The sequence below is a fragment of the Cucurbita moschata genome, unplaced genomic scaffold (genome assembly GCF_002738365.1).
Source record: "Cucurbita moschata cultivar Rifu unplaced genomic scaffold, Cmos_1.0 Cmo_Scf00002, whole genome shotgun sequence".
Classification (NCBI taxonomy): Eukaryota; Viridiplantae; Streptophyta; class Magnoliopsida; order Cucurbitales; family Cucurbitaceae; genus Cucurbita; species Cucurbita moschata.
The window spans coordinates 7,153,634-7,163,083 of NW_019268518.1; the positions used below are offsets into that span (position 1 = coordinate 7,153,634).

At 39.7% G+C, this 9,450-nt stretch overlaps 2 protein-coding genes and 1 non-coding gene across 6 annotated transcripts; 2 read left to right on the plus strand and 1 right to left on the minus strand.

The window, feature by feature from the left end:
* The first annotated feature begins 518 nt into the window (after window positions 1-518).
* On the plus strand, window positions 519-2,926 carry LOC111461869 (LIM domain-containing protein WLIM2b-like). 3 transcript variants are annotated; one of them, XM_023105586.1, is made up of 6 exons: window positions 519-737; window positions 1,052-1,195; window positions 2,001-2,100; window positions 2,198-2,229; window positions 2,314-2,403; window positions 2,478-2,926. In XM_023105586.1, exons 2-6 carry the CDS (start codon window positions 1,061-1,063, stop codon window positions 2,685-2,687), a joined length of 567 nt encoding a protein of 188 aa, XP_022961354.1. In that variant the 5' UTR covers window positions 519-737; window positions 1,052-1,060; the 3' UTR covers window positions 2,688-2,926. The 3 variants fall into 3 exon arrangements, with proteins under 3 accessions (XP_022961354.1, XP_022961353.1, XP_022961352.1); XM_023105585.1 differs by having other exon boundaries at window positions 520-737; window positions 941-1,195; XM_023105584.1 differs by having other exon boundaries at window positions 522-737; window positions 966-1,195.
* Window positions 2,927-3,627: 701 nt separating this feature from the next.
* Window positions 3,628-7,768, minus strand: LOC111461815 (probable sugar phosphate/phosphate translocator At3g11320). 2 transcript variants are annotated; one of them, XM_023105490.1, is made up of 6 exons: window positions 7,598-7,768; window positions 7,233-7,426; window positions 6,398-6,865; window positions 5,240-5,343; window positions 4,925-5,153; window positions 3,628-3,981 (listed from the first exon to the last, which is right to left on the minus strand). In XM_023105490.1, exons 1-6 carry the CDS (start codon window positions 7,650-7,652, stop codon window positions 3,829-3,831), a joined length of 1,203 nt encoding a protein of 400 aa, XP_022961258.1. In that variant the 5' UTR covers window positions 7,653-7,768; the 3' UTR covers window positions 3,628-3,828. The 2 variants fall into 2 exon arrangements, with proteins under 2 accessions (XP_022961258.1, XP_022961269.1); XM_023105501.1 differs by having other exon boundaries at window positions 6,398-6,963; window positions 7,510-7,765.
* A 1,345-nt stretch (window positions 7,769-9,113) lies between these two features.
* On the plus strand, window positions 9,114-9,201 carry TRNAS-GCU. The gene has a single exon. It is a non-coding gene; the product is annotated as a tRNA-Ser (tRNA).
* The last annotated feature ends 249 nt before the right edge of the window (window positions 9,202-9,450 follow it).

Here is a 9,450-nt window from a genome sequence, read left to right on the forward strand (position 1 = left end):
TTCCATTTTCTTTGTATGGTAGACATGTCTGATTCAGAGCTGGGAAAATAATTAAAATAATTAAAATAATTAAAATAATTATAAAAAAAAAGAAGGAAAATTAAGGAAGGAAGAACACAATCCATTATTTTTTTTTTCTTTTCTTAGAACGTATCATGTAAGATGTGGATGGATGGGGTCCAGTTCGTTAGGGTCAACGGTTGACTTTTTTTGAAGTTACGGGCCTCGGCCAACAAGCCATGGGGAAGGCGCCTATTTTTGAGGAGTTACAGGCAACGTCCATGGCAAAGGCGCCCGTTTTTGAGGAGTTACGGGCAACATCCATCGCAGAGGCGCCTGTTTTTGTGGGGTTACGGGCAACATCCATGGCAATGGCGCCTAGAGGAAGCGCGTTTTAAAAGCCAACTCAATCGTTGAAACGAGCCAAATTAATGGTGGGACACAATTCCTGCCAACCTCATCCTTCTTTTCTTTTTCCTTTTAATTATTATTTGTAAATGCGTTGTAATCAGATTCATTAAACAATAAATCTTCCTTTCATTTTTTTTTTTCATTCCCTTTTGGATCAATTCTTTACCCCAAATTCGAACACAAAACTTCCACTACGCTTCCCCAAAAGGGCTCCAATCCAATCCAATCCCTCTCCCCCTCGTCCCTTCTTCCCTCTCGAATATCTCTTGACGATTTCGCTTCTGGGTCCTCTGCAGATCCACCGGCTTTTCAATCTCTGATCTCAGGTATGTGATTTTAACTCAATTTCGTTCGCATTTTCCATCTCCCAACTCCTAGATCATGATCAATATATACTTTTAAGATCTTTGTTGCCTTTTTTGGTTCTTGAGCGGTCGTGTTTCTGGGTTTACTGGCATTGGATTTATGTTTGTTCGTTACATTTTTATAATCTATTGTGGAGTATCTGTATTCTTTCCGATTAGCGTAGTTATGATTTTGATCTAACGAAACAGAGAAGAAGGGACGTTAGCTGTGAGAGTTGTGGATTGTTTGTGATCTTGATTGGGTGAAGAAGATTCAGATCTAATCTAACTCCGAGGGCTTAGCTATGTCTTTCACTGGAACACAACAAAAGTGCAAGGCCTGTGAGAAGACTGTCTATCCTGTGGAGCAGCTCTCTGCTGATGGAGTTTCCTACCATAAGTCTTGCTTCAAATGCAGCCATTGCAAAGGAACTCTAAAGGTATTACTCTGTGTTCTTTGAGCTGGATTCTGATCCTTAACATTGCTAATGCGCCTACAAACCAAAGGGTTAGGATATATTTGTTCCTTTATATGTATTTCATAAGCTCTGATGCATGTCAATAATTGAGAACTAAGCTCAACAGCTTCAGTTGAAACTCAACAGCTGTTGTGTATATGTTCTTTTGAAGTTTTCCATCTGATGATGTCTATCACAAGTAAACACAAACTAGATCAAGGGTTCCAAAGTATGGTTAGAATTCGGTGCATGGTGTTTAGTTGTGAGATCCCACATCGGTTGTTGGTTGGTGAGGAGAACGAACATTCTTTAGAAGGGTGTGGAAACCTCTCTCTATAGACCATTTTAAAAATGGGAAACCCGAAAGGGAAAGTCTATAGATAGCGGTGAGCTTGGCCTGTTACAAGTGGTATTAGAGCTAGATAACGGGCGATGTGCCAGTGAAGAGGTTGAGCTTCGAAAGGGAGTGGATACCAGTAAGGATGATGGGTCTTGAAGGGGGGTGGATTGAGGGGTCCTACATCGATCGGAGAAGGGAACGAGTGCTAGTGAGGGTGCTGAGCCCTGAAGGGGGGTGGATTGTAAGATCTCGCATCAGTTGGAGAACAAAACATAAGAGTGTGGAAACCTCTCTCCTAGTAGCTTCAAGGGGAAGCCCGAAAGGGAAACTGCAAAGAGCAATATCTACTAGCAGTGGACTTGGACCGTAGCTAAGCAAAATTTTTTATGTTTTGAAAAGTGGAACTTTACCTACTGTATTTTAACCTTGTTCTCTGTTTTCCTTCAGCTGAGCAATTATTGTTCAATGGAAGGTGTTCTATATTGTAAGCCTCATTTTGAGCAGCTCTTCAAAGAGACAGGCAACTTCAACAAGAACTTCCAATCACGTATGTTCTTTATCTTCTTTCACTTAACTTTTATGTTTCACTTCCCAAAAGTTTTGGTTTCACATGTTTAATGGTTCTTGAGTTTTATTTCCAACAGCTGCAAAGTCAGCTGAGAAGACTCCAGAGCTGGTAATTTCCTGTGGTAATCACTTGTAATTTGTTCTTGATAAGATAAAATTATGCTGATTCTTGTGACCACTTCACTGGTTTCAGACAAGGTCACCTAGCAAAGCTGCTGGCATGTTTTCTGGTACTCAAGACAAATGTGCTACTTGTGGTAAAACTGTTTATCCACTGGAGAAGGTAAGCACTTGGTGAGAAGCTCACAAACCATTTATTATGAACAAAAGAGCACTTAGTACTCACAATACTTGCAGGTAACAGTGGAGAATCAGTGCTATCATAAGTCGTGTTTTAAGTGCTCTCATGGAGGGTGTGCTCTTTCCCCATCAAATTATGCAGCCTTAGAGGGTATTCTGTATTGCAAGCATCACTTTTCTCAGCTTTTCAAGGAAAAGGGAAGCTACAACCACTTGATCAAGTGTGCATCCATGAAGCGTAATGCTGCCTCGGTTCCTGAAGCTTGAAAGTTCGAATTCTCATATCATCATCTCGGACCTAACTCTCTGTTTTAACTTTAAATTTTCTGGTTTCGAGATGGGAAAAAAGGAAAAGGAAAAGATTTTTTTTTTATTTATTTTTTTTATGTATTTACCATTGTTTCGGCTCGTGTGTTTATTTGAGCAAATTGTTGCATTTGATCCATATTTGAGGTGCAAACCTTGTATAAGATTTGCAGGACTTGCATATTTGCATGTTTGATCATTATGCGTTGTGTTTTCTTTTGATCTTGCTCTGACCCTTTCTTCACCTTAGGAAGACCATAGTTCTATAAAAAAAGAACATCCCTATGTAAAGAAATCCACTAGTGCATACCGAGTAACAGCCTAAGTTCATAGCTAGCATATATTGTCTGTTTCAACTTGTTACGTATCGCATTAGTCTCACGGTTTTATTTTAAAATGCATCTACTACTTCATTCTCCTTTCTAACCGATGTAGGATCACAATGAGAACGAAACATTCTTTACAAGAGTGGAAATTTCTCTCTAGTAGACGTGTTCTAAAACCTTGAACGAAAGCCTAAAAACGAAACATTCCTTAGAACGGGGTGGAAACCTTAAATCTGCTAGGGGTGGGCTTGGGTTGTTATAAATGGTATCAGAGCCAAACACCGGGCGATGTGCCAACGAAGACGTTGTTCCTCAAGGGAGGTGGAATTTGAGATCCCACGTCGATTAAAAGGACAATGAAACATTACTTACAAAGGTGAGAAAATCAAATCTCTAGTAGATGCATTTTAAAACCGTAAGGCCAACGGCTATATGTAACAGGCTAAAACGGACAACTAAGAAAGGGTTGGCAGAGAGAGCGAGAGAGATATGAATGGTTGTCATTAATGAAGTATATAACAAATGTTAACAGCAATAAGAGTGTGTAGCCACCCACTTATACAATGCGTTCTTCCGATCATGAAAGAATCAAGCTGAGTTACAACAGTGATGTTGGGTCATTTATTCAACTTTCTATTCCTAAGCTGAGTTACACAAGCCGGTTTCCTATGCTTCTGAGACAAAAAAACAAAAAAACATGCAGAGAAAAGATCAAAACAAGACCAAAAATTTAGCCACTACTACTTGGCGGCGCCATTGATTGAGGTTTGGGTGTGTCAACTCTTATTCGCTCGTTTCTTTGCTTCGCTGTAGAGAATGACTCCCATAACTGTGAGCGTATAACCAAACATTCCAGTAACAGACACAGGATTTCTAAAGATCAAGATTGAAACAACTACAGCTACTGCCCCTTTTGCATTTCCTAGTACCTGGAACACACACAAAACAAACCACATTTCTTACAACCTTTGACTGCCTCCAACACTTGACATTGATACGACTTGGGTATTAATAGAAATGCTGCAACCAAACACATAGCCTTCGATATTCAACATATCTTGTGACACCCAAAGCTCACCGCTAGGAGATATCGTCCACTTTGGCTCGTTACTTATCGCTGTTAGTTTTAAAACGCGTCTGCTAGGGAGAGATTTCCATACCCTTATCAAGAATGTTTCCTTCCCCTCTCTAACTAATGTGACATCTCACAATCCATCCCTCTTGGAGGCCCAACGTCGTTGCTGGCACACCATTCAGTTGGATTGTGAGATCCCACAGTGGTGTGCCAGCAAAGACGTTGGGTCCCCAAGAGGGATGGACTGTGAGATCCCACATTCCTTGGAGAAGAGAACGAAGGATTCTTTATAACAGTGTGGAAACCTCTCCCTAACATACACGTTTTAAAATCGTGAGGTTGACGGCGATACGTAACAAGGCAAATCGGACAATATCTGCTAGCGGTGGAGTTGGGCTATTACACTAAAAGATCAACTACGAGTCGAAATCCATTCCCACTTCATTGGATGTAAAACATCTCATTAGCTGGCTGCTAGATCTATCAAGAACAATTCATAGAAAGCCGTTTGGGACATGCCACAGCTAAGAGACTTGCCCAAATACAAACGAAACAACCAACTAAAGAACAAAAGAAACTTGAATATACCATATTTCTGGCTCCTCTATAACAAGTGGTTCACATGTTAGGCAGAGAGCCCACCAGACATAATAGAAAGTACTACAAATCTACCAAATAATTAAATTCATCACAACCTATGAGTTCATACATTAGGATCTCAATCAGCCAAGAACACATAAAGTTGAGCACTGGAACTAGTAACATGCATGAGTATACAACAAAGAATGAAAATATACCTGAAGGGTCAGCGCGCTGGTGTGTTTCGTGACCAGAAAATTGGTCAAATTTACGAAATATGCTAGCGACGAATTGAAAAGAAGGTACCAGATGATCTTGACATCATCTCTAGCAAGAGCTATTGTGATACCAACCACATTATCTTCCATAAAAAGTGTTGCAGGCAGCAAGAAAACAACAGCCATAGGAGCCATATATAAAAGGAGATTCATGGAATTCAGCTTCTCTCTGTATGAGCCCGTTTGAGACCATTAGATGCTTGAAATTTCATTGTTTAAACATAAACTACAGTGATATAAGATAGAAGGCATTACCCTTCTGCAGAAAGCAAGATGCCTTGAAGTACTGATTTGAGAGCTCTTGCAGCGGTAGCAGCGACACATATTAGAAACCCAAATAGATGGAAACTTGGTTCGCTCTGTTCCATGAAAGAAAACTTGAGAGGCAAATTCTATGGCCACTTTATTTTCATACAAGACATGAGACAGCAACACTGTTAGAGTAAGTAAAGAAGTGCAAACACAGACATAAGCCACAGCACAAACATGGTGAAATCCACCGATTATATCTACCCTTCAATACGCAAAACTAGAGAACGACTCGAAAAGCTTGCACGACTAACACATATAGAAAGCTTAATTGAACTTATAGATCCCTTGGAAAGGAAAACGAAGCATTTCATATAAGGGTTAGGAAACCTCTCCTAGACGCATTTTAAAACCTTGAGGGAAAGTTCTTGAAGGGAAGACCCATCGCTAGTAGATATTGTCCTCTTTGGGCTTTCCCTTTCGGGGTTCCCCTCAAAGTTTTTAAAACGCGTATGTTAAAGAGAGGTTTCCACACCCTTATAAGGAATTCTTCGTTCCCCACTCCAACCGATGTGGGATCTCACAATATTTTCTAGCGGTGAGCTTGAACTGTTATAAATGGTCTCAGAGCCAGACACCGGGCGTTGTGCCAGCAAGGACGCTGGGCCCCCAAGGGTTGGATTGCAAGATCCCACATTGGTTGGAGAGCCAAACACGGGGTGGTGTGCCAACGAGGATGCGGCCCCACAGGTTGGAGAGGAGAGGGAACAAAGTATTCCTTACAAAAGTGTGGAAACTCTCTGTAGTAGACGTGTTTTAAAACCTTGAGGGGAAGCGAGAAGGCCTACAAAGAACGATATCGGCTAGCTGTGTAGTTGAGCTATGTAACAAAGTCCAAATATATGAAATCCTAAATCCCCATGCTCAAACAGTAGATGTTGGCTCCCATGTCGGTATTATCCATAGAACACAATAAACAAAACACAACAAACAGGAGCTGAGGAACTGTTTCAGCGTTGAAACAAACATTTTCAACTTAAACGAAGATAACCGCATTAAATTTCTCATAAAGAAGCACAGAATTTGGAGTATTCCTACAAGAAATATTGAATGAGGGATAACAAATTAGGCAGCCAAAGCAATAAACAAAAGAAGAGTACATACCCCGCTCGCAATGACAACTCCGGTGACGACAGGAATGAGAGTAACATAAGTAAGCCAAGCCTCCCTCTTCAAGGTCATCAGATAAGCAAAAACCGCCGTGAAAAATGGCGTCGTCGCTCCAATAGCCTGGTTGAAAGAGACAGGCAAATACCGAAGCGAAATGTTGCCAAACACAACGGAGATGCAGAAGATAAAGCTAAGAGCAGAGATCTTAAAGAATTGGACGCGAGATCGAATGGTCTGCAAAGGAACCACCTTAAACCAAGCAATTGCAATGTAGCTGAACAAAGAACAAGCGGTCATGTGGCACATGGTGAGGAAGATCGGGTACTTAAAACCATAGTTGGTGAGCAAATACTTGTTGAGCAAGAGAACCCCAATGTTGGAAGAGTACCAGGCGGCAACGAGGCCGATCGTGAAGAAACGACTCATACCCTTCATTTTGGGAGGTGGGTGTTGATCAAAAAGCTGCAATTTCAACGAAGAAATGGTGGGTTTTGTTAAGTGGAGCGCAGTGGGAGGTCGTAGACGGACATGAACCAAAAAGGGTCGGGCAAAGCAAGGATCTGGGCATTGGAAATGTGCAGCGATTAGAGAGAAACAATAAGGGGATTGAGTTGTAGAGAAGAACGAGTTGGTTCCATAACAGAAAAGCGGGGATTTGGAGAGAAAGGGAGAGAGAAAGGGAGAGAGAAAGGGAGAGTTTTTATAAACTTATTTCCAAAGAATTAGGCATATGCAAAATTGGTGCATTTGACCTTACTTAAAGGGCCCTGCTTTTTCATTCATTAAGAAGCGTGTAGTGGCGTGGAAGCCTTCTAAATTCAATTCTAACCTGTTTGGTTGGCCATGTGGAAAGCCATGGCGCCGGTTGACCTTCACATATCTCTGCAGATCCGCCACAACTTCCTGCTGTTCTCAACTTTCTAACCCCACTTTTGCTTCGAGATTTGAAAAGCGATGATGCAGCACACACATGTTGTGTTGAAGAAGAACATATCAGCTTTTGGCGCCATCCCTGCTTCCTCTCTGGAACACCCAAAAACCTTAAAGTTACCAAACAATCAGCATATGAAACTAATCAAACACTTGAAGAAACAGGGGAACGAGACATTTTTGGCTTCATCTCAATGACCCAGAAAGGATTTTCTCAGGAAACAAACATAAGTGGGTACAAGGGAAGGAGATGGTGGATGATACCATTGAAGAAGAGGGAAGGTATTGCAGATGATGAACAGAGTAAGGTATGTGTCATGTGTATCCAAGTTATTAACCTCACTGAGACAAGTTTTTGGAGTTGAAGTTTGGAAAAGGAGAGGGAGGGAATCAGAAAATGCGATGGGATATTCACTGGACGTGGTGATGAGGACAAGGAGTGTGTAGGGTATGGTCACACAAACTACAATATCATGAATCCATAATGAATATAGGCAACATTCTGGACAAGTTCGAAGTGGGAGTTTGTGTTTTTTGTTATTTAAATGTGTGTACACATGCGAGATTCAACCTCAATTGCTTACAAGATTCAACCCGACCTCACCTATAAAGACTACAAACATGAACATAGTTAAGCAATTAAGACGTGTTGTCTATGGTCGCATGCTCATGTCACTGCCAAATTGTATTACTATTGAGCAAAATCATGTTTAAGTCTGTCATATTTGAATTGCCTCAAAATAACAGATGCATGCGACTAGTTGTAACTCTCCTACATTAATTTTGTATGATTGTTCGGCGAAATCACATTTAGGTCTGTCAAACTTGAATCGCCATAAAATGTACTATAGTGATGCGACTAATCGTCAAATTTTCTTACCCGAAGTTATATACTATCTAAGCCTCTATGTTGTCTTTCTTGCTTGTACTATCTAGACGTGTTTTCTGAATACGTTGCTCGATTGTAGGCGACGCGAATTTGAATTGGCTTGACTGACTCAGTGGGAGTGAGTGTCGAACAATCGCAAAGTCCGCTACCAAGAAAAATGCGATTATGAGAGACATGACCAAAATTCGAAATCTGAATACACCATATCTCTCCTTCACTCAGGTGTCACACATCTGCACCATGCAGACGGACTCATTTTAATTAAAAAATTAACAAGTTTTTTAATTCTATTCTAGTAAAGTACTAAAATAAAGAATAATAGTAAGGAATGGCACCTTGATTCTATATCATCTTTTTCTGTATCATAGGAATCAAATAATAAATCTTCTTATGATTCTTGTTGTTTCGATTTTTTTTGTTTCAAAAACATTTTGTGTTTTCAAATAAAATAAATAATTTTATCTACGATTCATTGGAACAAAAAAAGCCCGGCTAGGTACTGACCAGGCCAGGCCGTGGAAATAAAATGACAAGGACTTTTGGGATGAAATAAAATAAAAGAGGTACTATATTTTTTTTTATTTAGAAATATATATTTTTAGCAATCTTTAATATATTGGTAATATTTATATATTAGGATTGGAGATATCTCTTCTTTTGAGCCCTTACTTTATCTAATTTATCTAAATGGAATTGCTCATAAAAGTATTTATCGATTTTATCGATATCCATCGATATATCTAGATAATTATATATATCGATATAATTATATATCCATATAATTAAAGGGTAGATAAAGATAATCAAGAGAGATAAAGAAGGGCTTTTTTCAAGCCTTCATTTTCTATTTTTTATACTATGTATCATAGTAATTATCCTTTTTCAATTTGGGGAGAGATGGCTGAGTGGACTAAAGCGTCGGATTGCTAATCCGTTGTACGAGTTTTTTGTACCGAGGGTTCGAATCCCTCTCTTTCCGTTTCTGTCAATTACTTGGTATTTTTTTATAGTTTAGGAAAGATGTGGAATAGATAAAATTTTTAGAACATTTCAAAATCAAGCAAGGAAAAAAATCATTTGTTTTATTCTTCACGTCCCGGATTACGTCCCGGGTCATTAGATAGGAATCCGAAAATGAAGAGAGAAACAAAGAATATTACTACTGTATAAACAAATAGTTTTAGAGTAAGCATTACACAATCTCCAAGATCATTTTTTTTTTTTTTTT

Coding starts and splice junctions, on each gene's coding strand:
- LOC111461869 (XM_023105586.1), top strand. CDS start 1,061: ATGTCTTTCACTGGAACACAACAAAAGTGCAAGGCCTGTGAGAAGACT. Junction 2,230..2,313: donor CTGAGAAGACTCCAGAGCTG/GTAATTTCCTGT, acceptor CACTGGTTTCAG/ACAAGGTCACCTAGCAAAGC. Junction 2,404..2,477: donor CTGTTTATCCACTGGAGAAG/GTAAGCACTTGG, acceptor CAATACTTGCAG/GTAACAGTGGAGAATCAGTG.
- LOC111461815 (XM_023105490.1), bottom strand. CDS start 7,652: ATGACACATACCTTACTCTGTTCATCATCTGCAATACCTTCCCTCTTC. Junction 6,866..7,232: donor CCACATGGCCAACCAAACAG/GTTAGAATTGAA, acceptor TTGAAATTGCAG/CTTTTTGATCAACACCCACC. Junction 5,154..5,239: donor ATCTTGCTTTCTGCAGAAGG/GTAATGCCTTCT, acceptor GGGCTCATACAG/AGAGAAGCTGAATTCCATGA.